The following is a 27,219-nucleotide window of genomic DNA, read 5'->3' on the forward strand; positions in this document are numbered from 1 at the left end:
ATTATATCAAAACAATACTGGTCTTCAAACTTTATTGGGATTATGTCACGGGTTTTGCGTTGGTGCACTTTATTCATTAACTCCTTCATTTTCAATGAGACTGGTGTGATCGTGTTCTTCTTTTACTTGCGCTCCATTGCTGGCCACATCTGAGCTTAATTTTGACAATGGTTTTAATATTCAAAGGCTCTACAGCAGGGGTCGGCAACCTATGGCACGCGGGCCACCGTTGGCACGCCGAGGCATAATCAGTGGCACGCGACACGCTGGACCAGCATCAGCAAAAAAATTAATAATAAAATATAGAGCACAATCCTCCAATCGAAATCGCTCCTCAACGCTTTGCTCGGCGGAGGCGCTAATAGTTTGCGATCGATCGCGATATAATACTTAATTTGTGTCCATTTACACCTCCCCTCCGCTAACAATTTACACTCGCCACATATATATATGATGTAAATGATGCAATATGTGCAATAAAGAGAAAAAAAACATTAAAGCGCCGTTCCAGAATAACAAGTGAGAAGTATTTTAAACTTTGATTTAAAAATGTCTAAAGTCATGGCTCTTCTAATGTTTTTATTCAGCTACTTTTGTGCAAGAATGGCATATACTTCTGTTTAAAGAGCTTCTCCGTGCAGTTTCCGCCTTCTTCTGGCATATCTGTTAAGATGATTGGCTGCAGTAAAAAATGATTGACAGCTAACTCTGGCTGATGATTGGCTTAATAAAAATTGATTAACAACGAAAGTCTGGTATCTGATTGGCTGCATTCAAAAATGATTGACACATGATACGCACTTTACCCACGCCCACCGGGGCTCCGGGCTGCAGCATTACATATATGGTTTGAACAAACCTGCTCCCTACCAGGCTAGAGTTGAGGCTTAGCTTAGCGGGACCGCTTCTATTGGCTGAGCAGTGTGATGTCAGTCTCGCCATCCGGGAAACTGAATTGAGGAACAAGTAGTGGATGTAGCATATCATCTGTGGATGTAGCATATCATATCATATCTTTATACATTTATTTGAGTACTGTAATTATTAGTTTGGAATGATTGCAGGTTATTATTATCAACATTTAAAAATTATATTTCAAAAGCCGGTTTTGGTCCTCTGCAGTTTTAGCGGTTAAAAAGAAATATTTAAATAGCGACGAATCTAGCGCTAGGACCATGCAGAAAACAACCGCTCCGAGCTCCGCTCCTGGAATCGTGCACCGAGCTGGGCCATTTTGCCTCAGTGTTGGAAAATAGAAATTGGCTGGTGCAAACCATCTAGAACAATGGCAAAAGTGACAAAGTGTGAAAGTTGTTCAAACCCATGGACTAACATGCTTTACAATTTCTGTTGGGTAGGCAAAACTTGCATGTACCTGTACATTGATGGTGTGAAATGATTTCAGGTTCACATAGTCTGCCTCCATGGGTTCAGATGGAGCCTTTATCCAGATGTGGGTGCAGTCTATAACACCAATGACATTTGGAAATCCTGGAGAATTCAATGCGTTTTGAATTGAATGAATTTTAGCATAAAATAGTTGATCAAGATGAATACAAAGCACTTTGGTATGTGCTCTGGATAAGAGCGTCTGTTAAAGTCATATACATTTAACTCCAATTTACTGATCAAACCAACACTACTTCTCAACAGCTGTTCTGAAAAAGGATTCTTTTATGGGAAGGATGCCTCTGTGACCAGGGAATTTGATGAATATATTAAGGAAGCGCTTAAGCACAAGGCAAACCTTTCAAATTTCGCGACAGACCGTTGCCTTACTAAGATGTTCTGCATCCCCAACGCTGTACAGAAATACACCACTGGCAAAGAAGTGCAAAGTGATACAGACCGTTTGGGGTTTGGTAAGAGCTTTACTACACTTTTTTACAGTAATTTACAAAGATATATAATACTGTGTCTTCTGAACCTGTAGCACTCAAATAAGAAGTCATCTGGAAAGCCCAGTGGATCTGTCCTGTCCTGGAATGATCTTGGAGCTGGTAGCATGAATGCTCTGCGCACTACACACGCTCCGTCATACTGGATTCTCTACAAATGGGCATGCCATGGTCAATCAGCCTTCAGCCTTCACTGTTAGCTGCTCTTTTTATAGCTTACATTTTGGATTATTTGTATCACCTGTATGCAAAATTTGGTAAGGTAGTTGTCTGTATCCATTTCCTTTTTGCACCATTAAGTTAACCACACATTTACATTATTTATACTGAACATATGTGAATTGCGGAGTGATATGATTTGCTTGTAATTTGAACACAAAAGAGGAAGTATGGGGATAAATATATACCTAAAAGTATCTTCACCTAAATTACTCAGTTATTATTAATACTCAAGTACAAAGACTTGTATTTTTGTGATATAGAGTTTATGCTAATGTATGTTTGTTGACCATAACTGCGATTAGACACTGTATTCCATTTTACACTGACCTGAATTTGTTAAGATTAAACCAATACATTAAAATGTGCAGAAACCTCACTGATTAACAATGAATATGTAGGAAGATCGAAATATAAATTGCATTTGGAAATATAATTATTACATTTTGATAATAATAACCTGCAATCATTCCAAACTAATAATTACAGTACTCAATTAAATGTATAAAGATATGATATGATATGCTACATCCACAGCAATTTAATGGATAGAACTGCATCGGAACCTTGTTCTTCAATTTTGTTTCCTGGATAGCGAGACTGACATCACACTGCTCAGCCAATAGAAGCGGTCCAGCTAAGCTAAGCCTCAACTCTAGCCTGGTACAGAGCAGGTTTGTACAAACGTATATATTGCTGTAGTAACTGAGCGAGGCTTAAGTCTAACCACTTTCATGGAACCGAATTTGAGCAAAATGAGCAAGGCTTGTCTTAAAAAGCCCGGCTTACTTAGTTAGCTCGCTTCGTGGAATAGCCCCCAGGTCAATAAAGTTGTTTGGAAATTTGTTTTTGCATATATTGCACATACAAACAATAATATTCTGTAACTGGTAAATAAATGTTACATTTTGTGCAAATGTTTATATTGACTATTACACCATTTATATTTTAGTCAACTAAATTCTTTTGATAATTAGTCGAATAAAAGACTAAAAACAAATCCAATGACTAAATTATGACTAAAACTAAATGACATTTTAATCAAAAGACTAAGGCTAAAACTAAATCAAAAATTGCTGTCAAAATTAACACTGCTTGGTAGAGTTGTAACACATCAGGGATTTTTTTGTTTGTTTGTTTTTTCACTTATATACAATGATGAATTGCACAGTCTACATGTTCAGTGCAGATGCAGCAGCCACTCTAAACCTAAATACATAGTGAACATCAGCAACAAAACATTTTCTTACATTGAAACAAATTATGTGTCTTTGACAAACTCTGTTACAGAAGAGTCTAAGTAAAATCTCTATAGTACTTACATTTTGTAAATTTTCGTTGTACTTTGAATGTTCATTGGATGCTCATTGCTACCACAAATTTTATGAGAATAGTCATGCAGTCATGATTTGGGCAGACATGAAATACAACGTAAGATATGGCCCATGTACTGAATCCATGTACTGGCCAGACTAGCAGAATGAAGTATGTTTCACATGGAGAACTATTCAGTAAGTTGTCGTAACAGTCCCCTGTTCAGTAGTTTATCATAACAGTCCACTAGCGCCCTGTAGTACTGATCTCACCCTGCTGCTGGTGTCCTGGCTGATAACCTGCCCATCTGGCCATAATCACTTCAATACCCCTATTTTAGCTGCTCTCATATGCCTTCATCTGGCCTAAGCAACAACATTATTGGTCAAAAACGAAGATTCCCCCTCCACTGTCCCTGTAAATATAAACAAAAGAATGCTTAAGAACAGATGATGCGGGTATAAATATTTTACTTCCTTCTTAATGTCATTAACTCATTAGAGGTCTTGAGAGTGAGGGTGCATGGGAATATGTTTTTGTGCGATTTATTGTGTACGTACTAATCAAGTAGTTCAATTATGAAGTTTTGGGCCTTTAGTCGTTTTACTTATTTAAATTCAGTGTATTTATCTTTCAGCATCGAGTTTCAGTTTCAGTTATGAGTGAATTTTCAGATAGGAAATCAAGATAATTAACCACAAACACACAGAGAGAGAGAGAGAGAGAGAGAGAGAGAGAGAGAGAGAGAGAGAGAGAGAGAGAGAGAGAGAGAGAGAGAGAGAGAGAGAGAGAGAGAGAGAGACTGTGTGTACTGTCCCTTCCTCCCTTGTCTAACCGGTTTTGACGTTTATCTCTACCTGTTTGCAAGAATAAAAATTTACCTTTTTTGTCCGCACATTCACGCTCAATCTAGCTCATCGTACTAAAACGTTTTAAATTTTAAATGTAATGTAATGTAGCTAATGTTTTCCAGAAAATTACGTTTTAAACTTTAAATATGGGCATGGGGATATGGGAGAGATAAAGCGTAGGTTCGTTTCCATGTTGCAAAGTATTTGTCGCGTACTCAACGTCTGTCAAGTTGAAACTTGATTTTTGGGCGGGTCTTCCAAAGCATTTCTGATGTAGGTTCCGTCCCTTGAACGCACCTGTTGACTCGAAACAAGCACAGCTCGAGCGGTGCATTAATTTGGTGTTCCCCCCTCCCAACGTTAAATCTAACACAACAACAATGGCAAAGGACGTTTTGACGATATATTTGCTATATGTTGGTGAGTATGACTTGCTGTCGGTAAGTTTTTAACGTTCTTGGTCCTAATAACAAAGTAGGATAACGTGATATTCAATTTATGACATCATCACGTAGGTTTATATATTAAGCTTATCTTTGTACAATTTTTGTACAATATATATATATGTTAAAATAAATGTGTGAATAGATATAGTACAAACATTATATATAAACTTAAAACATCGGAGATGTAACCTGTAGTCTTTACTATATTCAGTAACATATGTGCAGAATGTATTTATCTGCTTCTGATTATACGCAGCGGTTAACCTCAAATTTTATAGGTAAAACGGAACATTTATTTTAATTCAAAGTCCATATAGGCAACCATGCGAGTGTTAGTATATGTGGCTACCTTATTTAATATATCTTATTAAATCAGTTGTGAAAGTACAGTTGGGAAATTGCCAAGTCAAGGGAAAGACTACCTCGAAGCATGACATAAATGCACAATCCGGAAGGCTCGTAAAACGCAGTCTTGCGCGATGTTTCAATGGCGGAGGCTTGTGAGCCAACGCCCCGTTTTGGTAGTTTGCTTAGCCTATGTAGTTACCTTTCTTAAGTTTTAGTTCATTGCCAATTGTGGTTTTCTTTATCATGCAGAGTAACAAACATTTTGAACCGTTTCTCCCTTTGAACAGAGGTGGGCATTCCAGGTTCAGAAAGGTACTCACCAGGATTTTACTCAGGCTTCCTGGATTGTGTTGATTCCACTAATTTTACCTGGCACTAATTAGATAATCCAGCAAGCTTGAATAAAATCCTGTGAAGGACTTTTACTTTCTGAACCTAGAATGCCCACCTCTGCTTTGAAGTGTTTGGCTGTTGGTAGTCGTTGGGAGTTGTCCGTCTCCAATAGTCCTCTTAAAGGCCTCTGGAAGAATGCTAATATCTCCATCTTTTCACTCTTGGTGATTTTGATAAGGGATACTACCAATAAATTGTGATTCATGAAGGGTTAGTAGCTTTCTTCATTCAGCTTATGTTTTTATTCTGTCAGGAGCAAATTTTCCATGATAGGAAAACATTAAAACATTCTTTGTTCTCCTTTTTTTAATAAACACCCTCCAACAATAGGGGGGGGAAAGACTAGGATTAGGTTTAGTGGATGTCAATGGAAATGCCATAGAAAGAATTTTACTGTATGTGTGCATCTGTTTTATAGTTCTTTATCAGACTCTGGCTTTAAATGTTGACATCCCATTACCAACCTATGAAGTTGCACGAGGTGACAATGCCATACTACCCTGCACCTTCCAACCCAAGACATCAGACAACAACCTGATTGTTGTCTCATGGATGGCTCATGCAGATGTTGAATCTGATCCAGAGGTAAGAAACTACCACCTCATCATTTGTTTCTGGCTTCTCTCCTTTGCCGTTATTAATTTTAACTACTATGAGCAATGTTTGTCTTGGTCTGTGGAAACCTACACTATTTGCACAATATGTTAAATTATTTTTAATATGGTTTCCATTTTAAGAGTTTGTGCAAGGTATGGCATATAGCAAAGTTTAATGGTGATACCAGGGACTGTCCCTGTCTGTTTTCACTGATTATGCAGCATTAAATATCAGTTCTTTCATTCAGATCTGACCATCTTTCATTCACCTGACCACATCCTGCCATCAAATGTTCCTATATATATATATCTCTATCACCAATATAAACTTTCAACAGTCCCTGGGCTCAGTTTGTTCTTTCTCTCTCTCTCTCTCTCTCTCTCTCTCTCTCTCTCTCTCTCTCTCTCTCTCTCTCTCTCTCTCTCTCTCTCTCTCTCTCTCTCTCTCTCTCTCTCTCTCTCTCTCCAAAATCCTTCTCATCTGACAGATCAACATCGTCACGTTGTACTACAATAAGCCGCCTGGAATCTCTTCCCTTGACGTTAGTGATGAATACAAAGACAGGGCAACACTGAACTATAGCATCCCTCAAGGGACAGCAAACCTAGTGCTCAACTCTGTAAAGTCAGCGGATACCAGAGTGTATGAGTGTAAAGTTCAAATCCCTGGGGACAGCACTGGAAAACAAGTAGATACTACCAAACTTGTGGTTTTGGGTAAGTGTGAACAAAGCACTGTAGGTTCTTGTTGTGAATGTTAGAGTTGCTGGATAAAAAGGAGGTAGAAGTAAAAGGTTTGAGCACAGTGCTAAGCTGAAATACGAGGTTCATTTGGAAAACTATGAACGGAGTATTTCTCCAGCTTTCCTCAGTGTCATGGAGGTTTCTGCTGTTAGACCTGGGTTGAATGCTACACTGTAAATGGTTCAAGGAAACGGCTTTAAAAAAGCTATAAAATGTAATAACTTGACCCATTTGAGCATAAAATGAGCAGTGCGTGTTATTACTCGCACTCATTGATCAAGTGAGAACTAATTTGAAACCGTGGTGGGATATAAAATTGTATATAAAAATAATTTATTACGTTTATTTCAATCATATCTTGGCTACTAATAGTATTATCAAATTGTCATTCTGCTTTAGATGAGTGATTTGTGCATTTGCATATAATTTGCAATTACAACACAGGTCATAATGTGATGAACTGCAAATAAGATTATTGCCTTTCCTGGCAATATGTACCTTTACTGATGTACGTACCCATAGGTAATTAATTTATCTGTTCAGTATAACAAGTTGATCCAACTACATCCTACATCTGAAGGTGTGATTAAACAGTTCCAAATGTGTCTGTACAAAAAACTTCAACAATTCAGACATTGTTCATGGAAGCTAAACATCTTCATGCCATCTGATTGTGTGGCTGATTTGCTAAGAATCTCCCAGAATACATGTGGTTGTAACACTAGTGAATGTTCTCCTTTTTAAACAGTGGCACCTTCCATACCCAAATGTGCGATCCAGGGAAAAGCTGAATTTTACCAGAATATTAACCTCACCTGTTATTCAGATGAGGGCACCCCCACACCCACATATAAATGGACAAGCTTTGATAACGCTAATAAACCAAGACCGAACCCACCCAAGTCCACTGATGGTATGTGTTACACTTCTCTCCCAATGACCCTTGGGATGCAATTATGTACTTGTGCACCTGACCGTGTCACACTTGTATGACTCACTTTAGTGAATGGAGTTTTGTCACTCTACAATATCTCCACGGACACCAGTGGTTATTTCATCTGCACATCAACCAACAAAATTCGCTCCAATTCCTGTAACCTCACCTTAACCGTCACGGCACGTAAGTAATTCAAAATGTATTTACCTTCATAACATTTTTCTCCCTAGTACAATGTCATTTTTTTCTACCATTTCTACATTTTGCTACATCTAAATCTTTTTATCCACTATTGATTTCTCCTGTCTGTCTGATTGTTTCTGTTCTCTTCTGATTTGTCCCTCAGCTTCTATGAATGTGGCCTCCACAGCCGGTATAATTGGAGGAGTTGTGGTTGTTCTTTTAATCCTGCTGGTTGTTGTCTATTGCTGCTGTTGCCGTCGGAAACAGGAGAAACATGAGGACTATGCAATGGGGTAGGCTGTCTCTGAAATTTCAGTCAACAGGGCATAGTAACTGAAACGGTGCAGTTACCATGCACAAGTGGAATGTTGGTGGTATCTTATGACCACTTGATTTCTGTGCACTTTTAGTGTTAACATTGGCTTGTTAATGTGTTTTTGGTAAGCAGTTCGAAATGTAACCATGCATGGTTGCCAAAAACAGCTCAGGTTTCCCAGATTGATATGGGATTGGTGCAAGTGATTACAATAGAAATAACAGATTTTAACTGTGTGGTTGTCCTGTTTATGTAAATGGGGATTGTTGCTACCAATTATATACAGTTTTGTATTTATCAAACTCTTGAAGTTTGATAAAAGTAAAAAAATAATAAAAAGGGGTTGTGGTTATGCGAATTATTTAAAAGAAATAGTGACTTAATGCTTATTGGGTGCTTTTACATGTGTTTTAATATGTGGAAAATCCATACCTGGATATAATCCTAATGCTCAGAAAGCAAATGACCATCTGCGAACAAAACCGGAAGTCTTTTTTACCATTTCTCTAAGCTGCTTTTATACTGTTTTTACTGAAAGTTTTAAGCAGATTTGGTGACATATTTTGTGCTGTTCTGTTCAGACCTACAGAAGAGACTGAATACACGGACAAAGAGCCTCACGAAATTTCAGAATATAGAGGCGAAAGCAGCAAGTCTGACGTGCCTCAGGATAACTCAAACAGACATGAGCGATACGAAGACCATAATGAGCGGGATTACGATGGGTCCAGCGATCGCTACTCTGATCGGCGAGATGACTATGACGATCGCAAGGGGAGGGTGGACGACCGGCGAAGTGATCGCAATGACGACCGGCGAAGTGATCGCAATGACGACCGGCGAAGTGATCGCTATGACGACCGGCGAAGTGATCGCTATGACGACCGGCGAAGTGATCGCTATGACGACCGGCGAAGTGATCGCTATGACGACCGGCGAAGTGATCGCTATGACGATGACCAAGATCGCTATGACGACCGCCGCAGGGAACCCCGTGACCGCTACGATGACCGTTATGATGACCGTCAAGATCGCTATCGAGATGATCGCGATTATGGCCGTGACAGACCTCCAAATGTTCCGGCTAATAAACCTTCGAGGGGGTGAGATTTCATGTTAACAATTTAAGTATAGGTATTTGGAGTTTGATCATACACACATTTTTTTGCATTCATTTAACCCTTAAGGGCCAATAGGAAAGTCATTAGGTGTGTGAATGAATGAAATTATCCCCCACTTTGTACAATACAGTGTAATGGTGAACTCATGTGATGAACATGCATTACCTGATCTGTGGAATTTTAGGTTATATCTTATGTTCCAATATCATTTAAGAGCTTTTATGCATAGTTGGCTAAATATTGTTGATGGGCTTTGCAAGAAGATGCTGTAAGAGATCATGAAGTGCTTTCTCATGTACAAAAGTTCCATCAGGTTGAGGCAGTGTGACACTGATGAGGGCTAAATGTTGTGCCTGTTATTAACACTCTTCCTCACCCCTCACATCCTCATCTTCTCTCATCTGAGGCTTTTAGGGCAGGGTGCATTGGTCTTTCTCTCAACTGTCCTGTTCTTTATTCTATATAGAACCTTTCATCAGTGAATCACCTTGTCTTTTTTTATCTTTGTCATAATCATATATATATAATGTGTATGTGCAGTGAATTGTATATTTTATTAAAAGCTGAACACTTTTACACAAAGAATGGTCGCTTGGAAATTTTGTGAGAGTCAAGAAATGTCATTATGAGGCTGATTAAACATTGGGAGAAGATTGAATTGTGCCCAAGTGCCAAGAATGCATACTGATCACTGCTAGATGAATAAGAGATTCTTGTCCTTCATCACACTTATTTAATCAATAAAGAACATTTGAACACGCAGTTGGGGGGAGCCCAGTGAATAAAAAGATTGAAGAGGCATGTAATGACTTCAGATAAATAGTTATTGATTATCTAGCATGTCAGCTTGGCCATTGTTTAGTGGAGAAAATGGCACCCCAGGTGGAACCATAACTGTGCCCACTACCAGATATCTGGGCATGGACAATAAAATGTTTGGAATACACTTGTCTTTGAAAAGTATGAAATCTTTTGTCTGTATTTGATGAGTGGGCTTTTAGACCTCCACAATGGCTTGTTTACAAGATCACCAGAAACCGAGTGTATTATCTTAATTCACAGTTAGTGGATTACTAGGTTAATAATTGATCAGATTTCACAATTGCTCAAGTGCCTGAATAGTATTTGCACATAATCTACAGTCCTCACCTCCTCCTGTATACTTTAAGTAATCTTTTGTTAATTTTATGTAAGTTGTACTGTATTGTATAGAGAATAATGGAAAAAAACATGTAGATGTTCAGTGCATATGCAGCCATCATAGGCCAAACTACAGTCCACACATCAGCAACAAAACCTTTTCTTTCATTCAACCAAATTTAGTTTACAGTGACAAACTCTGCAACTGAAGGTAAATGTCCATACTGTTTACATTGTCTCAATTTTCATTGATGTACTTTGAATGTTCTTTGGATGCTCAATAGTTTTGATCATGGGTAAAAATGCATTTTTTGTTGCAGACATGATTTGGGCAATATCAAATTCAACATAAGATAAGGCCCAGGCACTGAATCCTTGGCAAGACTACCAGAATGGAGCATATTTTACAAGGAGAACTATTCAGTAGTTTGTCATAACAGTCCCCTGTTCAGTAGTTTGTCAAAATAGTCCGCTAGTGCCCTGCAGTACCTAACTCAACCAGGACCTGCTGCTGGTGTCCTGTCTGATAACCATTTTAGCTGCACTCATCTGCCCTCATCTGGCCTAAGCAACGTATAACATTACTGGTCAAAAAGGCAGGTTCCCCCTCCACTGTAAATGTAAACAACAGATCGTTAGAGAACAAATGATGCAGGTATAAATGCATCACATTTACATTGGTGTTGGCTCCTCTCCAGATTTCCTCCTTGTGATCTAGGGAGATGTTTTCTTGGCAAAGCCATCATTGTCCTGCTCACTGGGGGCTTGGACTCGGACATGTGTAAGTCTGCTTTGTGAAAACAGCTGTTGTAAAAAGCACTATAAAAATAAATTTGACTCTGATTCTGTCCTTGTTCATTATAAAGTGAGGGGCCTTATTATAGTCATCATTGCCTATAACTTTCCTAAAGACCTGTTCACTAAAATGAAACCAGTTTTCATACACCTCACTGGCCACTATATTAGGTACACCTCGCTAGTACTGGGTTGGACTGTCTTTTGCCTTCAGATCTGCCTTAATCCTTCATGGCATAGATTCAACAATGTACTGGAAACATTAATCAGAGAGTCTGGTCCATATTGACATGATAGCATCACGCAGTTGATGCAGATTTATCAGCTGCGCATCCATGATGCAAATCTCCCGTTCCACCACATCCCAAAGGTGATCTATTGGATTGAGATCTGGTGACTGTGGAAGCCATTTGAGTACAGTGAACTAACTCATTGTCATCTTCAAAAAACCAGTCCGAAATGATTCATGCTTTATGACATGGCTCGTTGTCCTGCTGGAAGTAGCCATCAGAAAATGGGTACACTGTGGTCCTAAAGGGATGGACATGGTCAGCAACAATACTCAGGTAGGATGTGGAGTTGACATGATGCTCAATTGGTACTAATGGGCTCAAAGTGTGCCAGGAAAATATCCCCCACACTATTGCACCACAACCAGGCTGAATAGTTAATACAAGGCAGAATGGATCCATGCTTTCTTGTTGTGAATGCCAAATTCTGACCCTACCATCCGAAATCAAGACTCACCAGACAAGGCAAGGTTTTTCCAATCTTATATTGTCCAATTTTGGTGAGCCTGTGCAAATTGTAGACTCATTTTTCTGTTCTTAGCTGACAGGAGTGGTCTTCTGCTGTAGCCCATCCACCTCAAAAGTTCGGCATGTTGTGCGTTCAGAAATGTTCTTCTGCATGCCTATAGGTTATAATGTCTGGTCATTTGAAATACTCAGACCAGCCCATCTGGCACCAACAACCATGCCACATTCAAAATGACTTAAATCACCTTTCTTCCCCATTCTGGTGCTTGGTTTTGAACTGCAGCAGATCGTCTTGACCATGTCTACATGCCTAAATGCATTGAGTTGCTGCCATGTGATTGGGTCATTCGACATTTTTGTTAATGAACAGTTGGATAGGTGTACCTAATAAAGTGGTTGGTGAGTATATCTCATTGTCTATCTTGGTTACTAGGCCGATTGCCCTGCCTCCATCTTGTTTTAAGAACAATTTCCACTATAAAATGTCAGGGCACAAAAGCACTATTCACTTTTCTGAATTCGCATTCTCTTTTCTATTTGTTAGAAAGAAATGCCAGGGTTCAGTATTCTTCATAAATAAATGAATTAATGTATTGTTTAAACTTACAATCACATGTTCACCATGTAGGTTTATGTATTAGGTCTATCCTGGGAGTTATTCCAGAAAGCTGGTTGAAATATGAATTGACTAAGCCCGTCCCGACATCCTGACAGAGCTGGTGGTGGCCTAAAGTTTATTTAGTTGCTCAACACATCAGCTATATATGTTTTATATATAGCCTACATAATCCAAGATTAAACAGGGTTGAAAGCAAATAAAATGTTATCATGCGTAATTCACATTGTATTTCTGTAGTTGTATGCTTAGATGTATGCTTGTTAAGCTTAGGCCTATTTGAAGTCTAAACTACACAGGTATCTCTTGTTATGATGTTAAAAAGCTTTTCTTGTGCAAGCAGTTCATTATAAAACTGCTCACTAAAATGAAACCAGTTTTCATATCTGTGTTTGAAATAGCCTACTACATACTGCATACTGCATACTGCACTCAGTATATACTGGATACTGCATACTGGTCCTCGTAGTAGTATGCAGTACAGTTTCCAGTATGTGACAAAAGCAAAGCATACTACGGGGTCACATGAACGTAGCGTTGCATAATGGGATGCAGTACACCACAAAGATAGCTCAGTTCGCGTACTGGAATATTTTGCAGAAGTAGTATGTCATCCGCATACTGCATACTGGATACTGATTTGGGGCCCAAGCAGCCCCTCCTTGAACTGCCACCTTACAGTGGTGGAGGGGTTTGCGTGCTTGAATGATCCTGGGGGCTATGTTGCCTGGGGCATTGCGTCCCCTGGTAGGGTCTCCCATGGCAAACAGGTCCTAGGTGACAAGCCAGACTAAGAGCAGTTCACAAAGACCCCCTATGAACAACATCAATAAAAGACCAGTGACGTCGCCCGGTATGGCGCAGCCGGGGCCCCACCCTGGAGCCAGGCCCAGGGTTGGGGCTCGTAAGCGAGCGCCTGGTGGCCGGGCCTTTGCTAGAGATAGTTGGGCTCACCGCTACGCACAGCATGGGCTCTGGAACCCAGCTCCTTGAGAGGGGCTGGACTCTTCATTTCTCTGGAGTTGCTCATGGTGAATGGCGGCGGGCTGGGGTGGGCGTTCTCATAGCTCCCCAGCTTAGTCGTTATGTGTTGGAGTTCACCCCGGTGAACGAGAGGGTTGCCTGTCTTCGCCTTCGGGTTGGGAGCAGGGCTCTGGCTGTTGTTTGTGCCTATGGACCAAATAGCAGCACAGAGTATTCAGCCTTCTTGGAGTCCCTGGGAGGGGTACTGAAAAGTGCTCCAATGGGGGACTCCATTGTTCTACTGGGGGACTTCAACGCCCACGTGGGCAATGACAGTGACACCTGGAGGGGCGTGATTGGGAGGAACGGCCTCTCCGATTTGAACCAGAGTGGTGTTTTGTTATTGGACTTCTGTGCTAGTCATGGTTTGTCCATAACGAACACCATGTTCGAACATAGGGATGTCCACAAGTGCACCTGGCACCAGGACACCTTAGGTCGGAAGTCGATGATCGACTTTGTTGTCGTTTCATCTGATCTCCGGCCCTATGTTTTGGACACTCGGGTAAGGAGAGGGGCTGAGCTGTCAACTGATCACTACCTGGTGGTAAGTTGGATCCGCTGGCGGAGGAGGAGGCTGGACAGACCTGGAAGACCCAAACGCATGGTGAGGGTCTGCTGGGAACGTCTGGCTGAGCACTCTGTCAGGGAGGTCTACAACTGCCACCTCCGGGAAAGCTTTTCCCAGCTTTCGAGGGAGTCGGGGGACATGGAGTCTGAGTGGACCATGTTCTCCGACTCTATTGTTGAAGCTGCTGTACTGAGTTGTGGCCGAAAGATCACTGGTGCCTGTCGCGGCGGCAATCCCCGTACCAGATGGTGGACACCGGAAGTACGGGATGCCGTCAAGCTGAAGAAGGAGTCCTATCGGGCCATGTTGGCCACTGGGACTCCCGAGGCAGCTGATAGGTATCGGCAGGCCAGGCGTGCGGCGGCTCAGGCAGTGGTAGAAGCAAAAACTCAGAGCTGGGAAGAGTTTGGTGAGGCCATGGAGGAGGACTATCGGTCGGTCTCAAAGAAATTCTGGCAAACCGTCCGGCACCTCAGAAGGGATAAGCAGTACTCTGTCAACACTGTTTACAGTGCGGGTGGGGAGCTGTTGACCTCGACTGAGGATATTGTCACACGGTGGAAGGAATACTTTGAGGATCTCCTAAATCCCTCTGTCATGTCTTCCATGGAGGAAGCGGAGACTGACGACTCAGTGGTGGACCCGTCCATTACCCAAGCCAAAGTCACTGAGGTGGTTCGCAAACTCCCCAGTGGCAAGGCAGCGAGAGTGGATGAGATTCGTCCTGAGTATCTTAAGTCTCTGGATGTGGTGGGGTTGTCTTGGCTGACATGCCTCTGCAACATCGCATGGCAATCTGGGACAGTTCCTCCGGAGTGGCAGACTGGGGTGGTGGTTCCGCTTTTTAAAAAAGGGGACCGGAGAGTGTGCCCCAATTATCGGGGTATCACACTTCTTAGCCTTCCTGGTAAGGTCTACTCTAGGGTACTGGAAAGGAGAGTTCGGCTGATAGTCGAACCTCGGATCCAAAAAGAACAATGCGGTTTTCGTCCTGGCCGTGGAACACTGGACCAGCTTTATACCCTTCATAGGGTGCTCGAGGGTTCATGGGAGTATGCCCAACCAGTCCACATGTGTTTTGTGGATCTGGAGAAGGCATTCGATCGTGTTCCTCGTGGTATTCTGTGGGGAGTGCTCCAGGAGTATGGAATCGGGGGTCCTCTACTAAGGGCTGTCCGGTCTCTGTATGATCGGAGCAGGAGTTTGGTTTGCATGGCCGGCAGTAAGTCAGACCTGTTTCCAGTGCATGTTGGACTCCGTCAGGGCTGCCCCTTGTCACCGGTCCTGTTCATAATTTTTATGGACAGGATCTCAAGGCGCAGCCAAGGGCCGGAGGGAGTCCTGGAGGCCACAGGATCTCATCTCTGCTATTTGCAGATGATGTTGTTCTGTTGGCAGCTTCGGGCCAGGACCTTCAGCATGCATTGGGGCGGTTTGCAGCCGAGTGTGAAGCAGCTGGGATGAGAATCAGCACCTCTAAGTCCGTGGCCATTGTTCTCGACCGGAAAAGGGTAGCTTGCTCCCTTCATGTGGGTGGAGAAGTCCTGCCTCAAGTGGAGGAGTTTAAGTATCTCGGGATCTTGTTCATGAGTGAGGGAAGAATGGAGCGTGAGATCGACAGACGGATTGGTGCAGCTTCCGCAGTAATGCGGTCGCTGTACCGGTCCGTTGTGGTGAAGAAGGAGCTGAGCCAAAAGGCGAAGCTCTCGATTTACCGGTCGATTTACGTTCCTACTCTCACCTATGGTCATGAGCTTTGGGTAATGACCGAAAGAACGAGATCGCGGATACAAGCGGCCGAAATGAGTTTCCTCCGCAGAGTGGCTGGGCGCACCCTTAGAGATAGGGTGAGAAGTGCGGTCACTCGGGAGGAGCTCGGAGTAGAACCGCTGCTCCTCCACATCGAGAGGAGTCAGTTGAGGTGGCTTGGGCACCTGTTTCGGATGCCCCCTGGGCGCCTTCCTAGGGAGGTGTTCCAGGCATGTCCCCCGGGGAGGAGGCCCCGAGGAAGACCCAGGACACGTTGGCGAGACTATGTCTCTCGACTGGCCTGGGAACGTCTCGGTGTTCCACCCGAGGAGCTGGCTGAGATGTCTGGGGAGAGGGAGGTTTGGGTTTCCCTGCTCAGACTGCTACCTCCGCGACCCGGCTCCGGATAAGCGGTAGATAATGGATGGATGGATGGATGGATGGATGGCCCAAGCAGTACGCCACTAGTATGTAGGTAGGTAGGTAGGTAGATACTTTATTTAGCAGCCAGCAGCAGTTACAACAATAACAAATCACAGTAATGGACACACACAAACAATTTAGCAATAACTTATATGACATTCACAAACAATACAAAGACTATACAATACACGTGTGCAAGTATCCCGACCAGAGAAAGGAAGTAGTGCAGTACAAGAGAAATTTGGTAAAACTGAAACTAGTATGTGCAATGTCCAGTAGTGCAAATGTATGGGATGTGCTGTCAAAGTGACCAGGAGTGTGGATGTACTAACAATGTACGGAATGTATGGACATACAGTAAAAAATTTTCAGGCCAAACAGTCAAATGACCAGTGTCCAGAAGAGCAGATGAACTGTAAGGTAGTAGTGCAGGTAGCAAATAAATAGATAAATAAACTGTTGTGTGACAGAAGAGACTCGTTCTTCAACTCGTTCCCCCTCCCTCTTCCGACTCCACTGGGAGGAGTTGAAGAGTCTAATGGCTCTTGGTACAAAGGATTTCCTGAGTGTGTCTGTAGAGCTGCTCTGTGACAGGAACCTGCCACTGAACTTGCTCCTTTGGTCCATAATGATGGTGTGCAGTGGGTGACCATCATGTCATAGGCTGTTTCGAACACAGCCAGAACACAGTTTCGAGTTTCGAACACAGCCAGAGTCTATCTAGTTTTAAGAACAATTTCCACTATGTCGGCACAAAACACTATTCACTTTTCTGAATTCGTGTTCTGTTTTCTATCTGTTAGAAAGAAATGCAAAGGTTCGATATTGTCACGGTGAGTCGGCCCGGACGCCACCAGAGGGCGTCCCAAGCGACACGCACACGCACCACCACGCCCCCCATCTCACAACACACACCCTCACAGCGCAGGACACTCCCACGCTCCCAATCACCTGTGTTCTGACACCTGTTCCGCGTTAGGCTCTCCCTTTATATTCCCACAGGTCGATCCTTCCAGCGCTGCTCATTCACCTGCCTCAGCGCCTCACTACGAGGGAGAGTCCTGCCACTTCAACTTAGGAGTTTTACTTCGGTGTTCACCTTTCTGTTTAATACCTGTTTTGCCTTTGAGCCCGAGTCGCTTTGCTATGGATAATAAACCCGAGCATCCGATTACCTCTGCCTCCTGCTGCCTCTGTCCCAGCGTCACAGATATTCTTCAGAAATAAATGAATTAATTTGTTGTTTAAATGTATTTTTTATAATTCATATTTTTTATATATTCATATATAATTCAGTTAATTGTGTTGCTGCACCAACAATTTCTCAACAAACTATAGTATCCAAGGAAGCTCTTGTACATGCAGATACAATTTCACAAAGTAAGTGTTAAGGTTATTTCTTTTTGGAGTCATCTTTCAGACATAGATCAAAACCATCAGGGTTCATAATCAGGTTTATAAATTTGTAAGGCCCTCAGAGTTCTGTAGCTGGTGCCAGGAGAACAGATTCACAACAGACGGGTGTCAGGAAAGAGTTCCCAAATAATACATGTAGTTGGGTAAGAATAATTCTTACAATTGGGCAGGGCCGGAGTGGGACACTTTTTCAGCCCGGGAGTTTCATGCCCAAATACGGCCCAAAATAATTTTTCCCTCCCAATCGGCCCAAACTAGAGACTGACATGAGCCGGCCCATCGGGAATCCTCCCGAATCTCCCGATTAGCCACTCCGGCTCTGCAATTGGGTAAGAATAATAAAACATATGTATGATTGGTGTTCTCCTTATCAGGAGAGGAGGCACATTAGGGTAGTAGGAAAGGAGAGAGAGAGAGAGAGAGAGAGAGAGAGAGAGAGAGAGAGAGAGAGAGAGAGAGAGAGAGAGAGAGAGAGAGAGAGAAGTTGAAGAGACTGAGGAGCAGACACAGATAAGGGAGTGAACTGAATGTCATAGTGTTCTGACTGAGGGTCTCAGACAGTAAATCACAAATTCCCTTACAGTAAAGTTTCAATCATTTTTTAAAACTTTCTGTAACAAACAACTTGGTTGCAGTGTTTAAAATAAAAAACATAACACTCAGTTTATTGTTGCTAAGACTAAGTTAGTTTGCGGGTTTGCAGTCGGCCATTTGGCTGACCACAAAAAAGTAATGAACATGTCTACAGGGTTGCCAACTCTAACGCAATGAGCGTGAGACACACGCATTTGACTGTCTTCACACGCCATACATCCGATTTCTCACGCTGAAGAAAATCTAGTTTATTTATCTCTGATCTACATCTATGATTCAATGAGTTACTAGTTCGCTCTGGCGCCAACTAATGGTGATCGATCGAGAGGAGAGGAAACATATTAACATATAATAATTTGACCCCCCCCCCGCAAATAAACATAATAATGAATGTGTCCACTTGACACCCCCTCCCACCGCAAAACAAATCTCACTCCAAGTGATTTTGAAAAGTTGGCAACCCTGTGTCTAGCAACCAGAAAACTAAAATGTCTGCGAGTTTATATATTAAAACAAAAATATTACACATTATCAGCTAACGTCTTCCAGAAAAGAACGCTGAAACAGTACACTGAGACGAATGGTGGGAACTGAAAGAGAACTAAAGTGAACTATGTTCGTTTCCGTTTTGCCAAGTGATGGTTTCGTAGGCAGCGTGTGTGAAACGCCAGCATTCGCATGCAACATGAAGCGTGATTATTGGCTGGGTCTTCAAAACCCTCTGTCGTACAGGTTGTGGCATATGTACGTACCTGTTTTTGTGTGGTTATTTTTTTCCATCGTTAAATGTAACCCAACAACAATGGCAAACGGTTTAACGGTATATTTGCTCTATGTAGGTGAGTAAGACTTACGCTATCCCGACAGAGCTGGCGGTTCAGTAACATAATCTTAAAGGTTTAGTGTCGAAGTCGTTCAATTCTGAGTAAATTGGAGTTAAATTAAGCATCTAAAATGGTACTCAAACATGGATAGGACGATAGAAGACTATTAATATGCTTTAAAAGGTAACAACAACGTCAGCTAACGACAGTTCAAAAGAGATAAATTAGTCAACGGACGAGTTCTTAAATCTGCAAAATTGTGTAACCTAAAGCTTATTTAGTCGCTCAACACATCAGCTATTTGCCTGGTTTCCGCCTTTTTAAAGGGGTTTGATGTTTTTTTTCTAATTTAATATAGCCTATGTAATCCAAGATTAATTAAACAGCGTTGACAGTAAAGAAATGGTTATCATGCATAGGCCTAATTCACATTGTATTTCTGTAATTGTATGCTTATAGCGGTAGTCTTAGTGTTAAGCTTATCTGAAGTCTAAACTACACAGGTATTTCCTGTAATGATATTGAAGAGCTTCCAAAGCACAAGATGTGCCTGTTCAAAGTTGTAAATATCTGAGAGTCAGCATATATGAACATACACTGAAAAAAATAAAGCATTGGCTCAATGTAATAAAATTGAATTAATCAATCACACAAACTTTTTTTCATTGACTCAATCTAAAAAACTAAATTTTGAGCCAATACATTGAGCCAATGCTTTATTTTTTTCAGTGTATATGAGTCAGCATATATGAACATGAAATTGTGAAACTAACAAGCCATAGTTAATTTTTATAGTATCACACAGTCAGGGTAATAGCCTATATAATTTTTACATGCTTTTTACAAGTCCATAGTAAGATTGGGTTTTTGATTGACATGAAACATTTGAAAACTTTTTTTCCTTTCAGTAAAGAGAAGACTTGATGGAATTCCTCTTTTTGGAATATGAATGCAGGGAGACAGTTATGGTTTTGTGTATTCAGTGAAAAGTAATTTTATGCTTGCGGTGTCAACTAAGGACTTTACCATTTCTACCATATTGATACATCTTCATCACTGCATGGTATTGCAGAGTGTATACCACAATATAGCGTCATGTCTTCTCAGGTGTGACCCTGAGTACACATTTAGGAACTGGAACCTAGCCTAGATTTCTATCTCGCTCGTGGCTCTAGTTCTGTAGTTTGGTGCAACTATTATAACCATTACTGATAGTGAACAAAAGCAAGTGTATTGTGGAATAAAGCCTTGAATTAGAAGAAAATCTTTTGTCACTGAGTGCTAAACATTTGAGCGCTAATTAAGCTGAATGGAGCAGACCAACATAAAACAGTATCTGTTAAAAGAAAAAAAATGGTCAGTTCAATTACCCTAGGAAGAGTAAAGTATATCTCTCTCTCTCTCTCTCTCTCTTTCTTTCTTTCGTTCTTTCTTTCTTTCTTTCTTTGTGAAGTAATTTCCCAGACTCTGGCATTGACTGTTGACATTCCAGCATTAAAGTATGAAGTTGTACGAGGTGACAGTGCCATTTTACCATGCAACTTCAAACCCCAGAATGCAGTCAACAACCTGATCATCATCTCATGGATGGCTGAAGCTGCCAGTAAATCTGATTCAGACGTAAGGCACTACCACAACATCATTTGTTTCCAGTTCCTCCCCTTTGCCATTATTCGACAGCTATGAGCAATGTTTTACTTGGCCTGTAAGCCATGGGCCTACAACACTTGTAGGACATGGAGATATTTAAAATAAATTGTATCAATTTTAAGAGCTTTCTGCATGACATGGCATAGCTTATACCATAGTGTAATTCTAATACCAGAACAGAGCCGGAGTGGCTAATCGGGAGATTCGGGAGTATTCCCGATGGGCCGGCTCATGTCAATCTCTAGTTTGGGTCGATTGTGAGGGAAAAATAATTTTGGGCCGGATTTGGGTATGAAACTCCCGGGCTGAAAAAGGGGCCCACTCTGCCCTGTACCAGAGTGATACCAGAGAGATACCAGGAACTGCCCCTGTCTGCTTTCACTGATTGTGCACAATTTAATATCAGTTCTTTCATTCAGATCTAACCATCTTTCATTCACCTAAACACATCCTTCCATCAAAAGCTCTTAAAAGAAAAATGGATCACCGAGATGGACTTATATCAGTCCCTGGGCTCAGTTCTCTCTCTCTCTCTCTCTCTCTCTCTCTCTCTCTCTCTCTCTCTCCATCATCCTTCCCATCTGACAGCTTATCATCACCACGTTGTACTACAATAAGCCGCCTGGAATCTCTTCCCTTGACACTAGTGATGAATATAAAGACAGGGCAACACTGAACTATAGCATCCTTCAAGGGACAGCAAACCTAGTGCTTAACTCTGTAATTCCAATGGATACCAGAGTGTATAAGTGTAAAGTTCAAATCCCTGGGGACACCACTGGAAAACAAATGGATTCTACTAAACTTCTAGTCTTGAGTAAGTGTGAACAAAGCACTGTAGGATCTTGTTGTCTTGTTGTGAATGTTAGTTTGAGTTGATGGAAAGAGGAAAAAAAGTGAAGGAAAAAAAAGACGTTTGAGGGCGATAGTAAGCTGAGAGATGAGGTTCAACTGGACAACTGTATGAACAGAGATTACGCCAAGTACTTCTCAAGTTTTGCATTTCCTCAGTGTCACGGTAGTATTTGCTGTTAGATCTGGCTCTGCGTAGATAATTACTTGTACTCATTGATCAAATGGAAAGTCATTAAAAGCTATTATGAATATGAATTAAACGAAGAGCATTCTAATTTCATTCTAATTTGAATAACAATTCTAATTACATGTATAATCACTGGAACTTTATTTTGGTGTTTGTAAATGTATGTAGGTCTAATTCATATGTGGTATCAAGTGACCCACTGAAAGTAAAACTTGTAGTTTAGAGTGTAACCAGAAGCAACCAGTATTGGAACAGACTGAAAGAAACCAAGTAGGGGGAGGCCTGCATAGATGTATAGTGTGTTGTATTACTACATGTCATTCATTCATGTGTTCATAGATGTATAGTGTGTTGTCTTGTATTACTACATGTCATTCATTCATGTGTTCATAGATGTATACTGTGTTGTCTTGTATTACTACATGTAATTCATTCATGTGTTCATAGATATATATTGTCTTGTCTTGTAATACTATATGTCATTCATTCACGTGTTCAGTAAGTTGATCCAACCACATTCTCATGGTGTGATTAGACAAATAAAATCCAAATGTACCTTGGATTTTAGGTAACCTGAAATTTACCTGATTTGCTAAACTGATTTGCTGATTTTGCTAAACTGATTTGCTAAACTGATTTGCTAAGAATCTCCCAGAATACATGTGGTTGTAACACTTTGGTGAATGTTCTCCTTTTTAAACAGTGGCACCTTCCATACCCAAATGTGCGATCCAGGGAAAAGCTGAATTTTACCAGAATATTAGCCTCAGCTGTTATTCAGATGAGGGCACCCCCACACCCACATATAAATGGACAAGCTTTGATAACGCTAATAAACCAAGACCGAACCCACCCAAGTCCACTGATGGTATGTGTTACACTTCTCTCCCAATGACTCTTGGGATGCAATTATGTACTTGTGCACCTGACCGTGTCACACTTGTATGACTCACTTTAGTGAATGGAGTTTTGTCACTCTACAATATCTCCACGGACAACAGTGGTTATTTCATCTGCACATCAACCAACAAAATTCGCTCCAATTCCTGTAACCTCACCTTAACCGTCACGGCACGTAAGTAATTCAAAATGTATTTACCTTGATAACATTTTTCTCCCTAGTACAATGTCATTTTTTTCTACCATTTCTACATTTTGCTACATCTAAATCTTTTTATCCACTATTGATTTCTCCTGTCTGTCTGATTGTTTCTGTTCTCTTCTGATTTGTCCCTCAGCTTCTATGAACGTGGCCTCCACAGCAGGTATAATTGGAGGAGTTGTGGCTGTTCTTTTGATCCTGCTGTTTGTTGTCTACTGTTACGATTGCCGACGGAAACAGCAGAAACAGGAGAAACATGAGGAGTGTCCCATGGGGTAGACTGTCTTTGGCTTTTCCGTCAGCACTGCATAGTAACTGTAAACATTGAGTGTTGACTGCTACTACAAACAATATGTAATTTTGTCAAGTGGCAAGAAGGTTTCAAAAGACATTGTGTGGATTGGAGAGATTAATGTATTTCCACAAAATAATGTGGCTCTAATTGCAAAATAGGTGTAAATGCACGGACGTATTTTTTTTGGGGGGGGTTTTACGGTTAAAAAACAAATATTTAAATAGCTACGAATCTAGCGCTAGGACCATGCAGAAGACGACCGCTCTGGAACACACCAGCACGCCCATTTGTGTCCCCCCCACATATGAAATCAAAATTACGTCCATGTGTAAATGCCCCAAGCATTAATATGTGGACAATACCTAGGTGAATATCTTTTTTTTATTATTATTCTCAGATAATTTTGTACTGTGAGTCTTAAACAGGTTTACTGATGTATTTTGAGCTGTTTTGTTCAGATCTTCAGAGGAGATTCAATATACAGAGACTCACGAAAGTAGACAATGAAGATGAAGGTGTAAAGATCAAGTCCTCCATGTCTGAGGATAAAGCCAGCTGATATGATGACCATAGTGAGCAGGAGTACTATGGGATCAGAGATCGCCACTCTGATCAGCGAGATGATGCAACCACTATGACGATTGCAGAATGATCGCAAAATGATAGCTATGAGGACCGGCACAACGATGGCTAGTCGTGATCAATTCTAATGCCTGAGATCGATCACTATGACAACTGCCACAGTGATTGACATGATTGCATGACCAGATGATCGCTATTATAATCATGACAGACCTCCAAATGTTGCAGATAATAATCCCTCTAGTGCGTAAGCCTGCATGCCACCTTTTTTAATTACATGTCTTTGGGGTTGATCATGCAGACATTTTGCATTTCTTTAACCCAGAAGTGCCAAAAGAGAAGTTATTAGTGTATGCGGACTACCTGAGTGAAATGAGCCCCTGCTTTGTAAAATACTGTGTGATGGTGTACTCCTGTGATGAACATGACTTACCTGGTCTGTGGGGTTTTAGTTATGTGGAAATTGTCTTTAATGTCAATTAAATTAATGTTCTAATATATCATGTAGAGCTTACTCATAAGTTAGCTAAATATTGTAGGTGGGCTTTGCTAGAAGCTGTTTGAGGTCCCATGAACAAAATGGTCTTTGACCACTGAGCATGAAAACAGCTTGTTGGCAGAGAGTTTCATCAAGTTAAGACAATGTGTGAGATATAAAGGAAGTCTAAAACATATACACTGATAAGGGCTAAATGTGCTGGCCGGTATGTCTGTATGCTAACATGAAGTGTGAGACCTATATGTAAGATGTAATTGTGAGGTTTCTGTTCACATACAGGGCTACTGTGTTACTTCCTCAGTCTAGCAAGCCTGTAGTTCCTGCTACAAACCACAGCTGCCTTTCTTCTTACTAACACTGGTTTGTTGCTTGGTTTTTGTGAATTCAGTTACTTTCAAAGTATATGTTGTGCCATGCTTTTTTTACATGGCCCCCAGTTCTTCATCTTCATTGTCATACACATACTGTCTGTAAAAGACTTGTGCTGCCCTGTAATAAACCACAGTGTGTCTGGCTACAAACTGACTCTCTCATGTGTCTCACAAACATGAACTGGACTAATAGAGTGTGCTTTTATAAAATAAAAACATGTTAGTAAAGAATTATGAATGAGTGATGAAGTATAGTAGAGAATGAACTGTGAAACAATTATGGAACCATCCTGATCTTTTTGTCAAATCCGTTTTCCATCACTCATGAAATTAAATACACAAAGGGCACATTTTCTTCATTTCACGTATGCTACACAAGAAGGCAATGCACTAGATGAGTGCTACACTAGCATTGAGACACTACCGCGCTGTCATGTGCGCAGCTCTCTGGTTTTTCCGATCACTGCCTCATCCACCTCATTCCTTTATAACGGCAGAAGCTCAAAAACCAACAAACTGGGCTAAGTTTGAAGAGGGGACAGAATGAAATCCGCAGGAGAAAGAGGGATCATATTACACCTGCACTTCACTCACTGCACTGGTTACCTTTCAGTTTTAGAATAGCTTTAAGGTTCTCGTGATGGTTTTTAAATGTTTTCATGGCCTTGCTCCTCTTTACTTTTATTAGTGAAATGATGATTAGATATGTTCCAGTCAGCTCTCTCAGGTGATCCCTAAAAGCCGATTATAGATTGGCAAGGCTACTTTTAGCCACTATGGCCCAAAGCTATGCAACACTATTCCTGCGGAGCTCAGACATTACTTCCCTGTACACCTTCAAGAAGAGTCTTAAAACCTTCCTGTTTAGATCTGCACTTAGTTAGGAATTCTAATGGTTAATTTTTTTATTACTTTATCACATTATTCTACTTAGTTACATTTTATGTCTGTTCTAATTATTTTTATAGTTTTTTGACATCTTGTTTACTTTATTACATTATTTTGTCTGTTATTTTAATAATTTGTCATTTCATTATCTTATTTTATAATGTTTGGTTCTTTTTTATCTATGCTTTCTTTTAATGTTTTGTTTTATTTATTCTGTTGCATGTGCTCTGTGTGCCTCAAAGGAAGTTTGATGAGGGACACTATTATCTCATGCCTGTGTGAGGGGACATAGTTCTTATAACCAGGTACAAAAAGCCACTTCACAGTTTCTTCATCAGAATTTGAGAAGAAGTGGAGGTGGAGGGAACTAGAAATGAGCAGAACTGGTTAGCACTACAACTAAGAACTACTGTGTTGAAGACAGGCGTCCATCTCAATAAACATGCTGTGATCTCACCAAGATGGCTCCATCTAAGATCATAAAATGACACACGAAGACAAATCACCGCAGTAGGTTGGAGCTAATTTTATCATCAAATATTTATGATGGATATAATAATCATCATAAGCAAATTAGGAGTATAACATAGTAAGCCAACATTAACAATGTTTAGAAGGTTACCTAATCGCCCTCTGACAACTTCCCTAACAAAAATACAAGGCAAAAAAAAATATGGTGTCCATCCCTACAACTCCAGTCAAGAACAAAATAAATACATGACCGTGTATTGTCTCATTATGTCTCTAGTATTTCTCATGATGCTCTTTGCATGACAGTATCAGGACTAGTCTAGATTCCAGGTCTAAGAGCCATCAATGTATAAACTCAAGGCTTAATTAATACAAAAGCCAGTCCCATCTACATCTTACAAGTCCCATCTTACAGTGCATCTACCATGACCAAATGGAATATACCAGTCAAGAGACTGGGGCACCAGCACATACTCAAAGTAAGTATTTAACCAATAGCTGACAAATCCGCCGAATCTCTGTCCTCACTGACAGGATGTCACAAATCAGCCTCTCGTCAGCACTCCGGTCTCCCAGGAAACCTGTGAAACAAACTAAAAATGCAAAAATATACAGAACCTCAATACATCAGTGGCTAAAAGATACAACACTGCCTCAACCTTCAGGTTTTCATGGCTCTTTATGGAATAAAAGTCACAACGCTTCCTATCTGAAGCAAGCACTCCATTCTTTTTTCATGAATAGAATGGCCAGACTTGAAAGTGAAGATTTCCATCCCGGCTTCTTCGTGTTTAGCTGTGAAGTAGTTTAGTGTGTTGAAGGTAAATCTCTGCGGCTGCTAAGAGGCAAATACAAGAGACGCCACCTCCAACTCTCAGTTCTGCACATCATACCTCATTGCTTCGATATCGCGTCCATAAAAACCATAAAAACACGAGGTCCGACAATCCTACGGTCGTAACTTCATCCCCAGAAATGGAATCTGAGTCACAGTCCGTTTCAGGCACTGATCCTGATATAAGCTCACAGTTTCTGATTATGTAG

General features: G+C 41.0%; 2 protein-coding genes across 3 annotated transcripts; both read left to right on the forward strand.

Moving 5' to 3' along the window:
• Positions 1–4,545: 4,545 nt before the first annotated feature.
• On the forward strand, positions 4,546–9,967 carry LOC143484335 (V-set and immunoglobulin domain-containing protein 2-like). Its single transcript, XM_076983017.1, has 7 exons — positions 4,546–4,702; positions 5,888–6,054; positions 6,554–6,782; positions 7,558–7,722; positions 7,813–7,929; positions 8,093–8,222; positions 8,827–9,967. The coding sequence occupies exons 1-7, from the start codon at positions 4,663–4,665 to the stop codon at positions 9,350–9,352; spliced, it is 1,374 nt and encodes a 457-aa protein (XP_076839132.1). The 5' UTR covers positions 4,546–4,662; the 3' UTR covers positions 9,353–9,967.
• A 9,097-nt stretch (positions 9,968–19,064) lies between these two features.
• LOC143484097 (cell surface A33 antigen-like) lies at positions 19,065–24,966 on the forward strand. 2 transcript variants are annotated; one of them, XM_076982611.1, is made up of 6 exons: positions 19,065–19,195; positions 20,729–20,895; positions 21,514–21,742; positions 22,671–22,835; positions 22,926–23,042; positions 23,206–24,966. In XM_076982611.1, exons 2-6 carry the CDS (start codon positions 20,863–20,865, stop codon positions 23,346–23,348), a joined length of 687 nt encoding a protein of 228 aa, XP_076838726.1. In that variant the 5' UTR covers positions 19,065–19,195; positions 20,729–20,862; the 3' UTR covers positions 23,349–24,966. The 2 variants fall into 2 exon arrangements, with proteins under 2 accessions (XP_076838726.1, XP_076838725.1); XM_076982610.1 differs by having other exon boundaries at positions 19,165–19,290.
• The last annotated feature ends 2,253 nt before the right edge of the window (positions 24,967–27,219 follow it).

This window comes from Brachyhypopomus gauderio, chromosome 20, assembly GCF_052324685.1.
Source record: "Brachyhypopomus gauderio isolate BG-103 chromosome 20, BGAUD_0.2, whole genome shotgun sequence".
Lineage (NCBI taxonomy): Eukaryota > Metazoa > Chordata > Actinopteri > Gymnotiformes > Hypopomidae > Brachyhypopomus > Brachyhypopomus gauderio.

Bases quoted from the DNA above. Each gene is read 5' to 3' on its own strand.
- LOC143484335 (XM_076983017.1), top strand. From the start codon at position 4,663: ATGGCAAAGGACGTTTTGACGATATATTTGCTATATGTTG. The intron at 6,055-6,553 runs GTAAGAAACTAC...CTCATCTGACAG, and splicing joins ATGTTGAATCTGATCCAGAG to ATCAACATCGTCACGTTGTA. The intron at 7,930-8,092 runs GTAAGTAATTCA...TTTGTCCCTCAG, and splicing joins CACCTTAACCGTCACGGCAC to CTTCTATGAATGTGGCCTCC.
- LOC143484097 (XM_076982610.1), top strand. From the start codon at position 19,194: ATGTACGTACCTGTTTTTGTGTGGTTATTTTTTTCCATCGTTAAATGT. The intron at 22,836-22,925 runs GTATGTGTTACA...GACTCACTTTAG, and splicing joins CCCACCCAAGTCCACTGATG to TGAATGGAGTTTTGTCACTC. The intron at 23,043-23,205 runs GTAAGTAATTCA...TTTGTCCCTCAG, and splicing joins CACCTTAACCGTCACGGCAC to CTTCTATGAACGTGGCCTCC.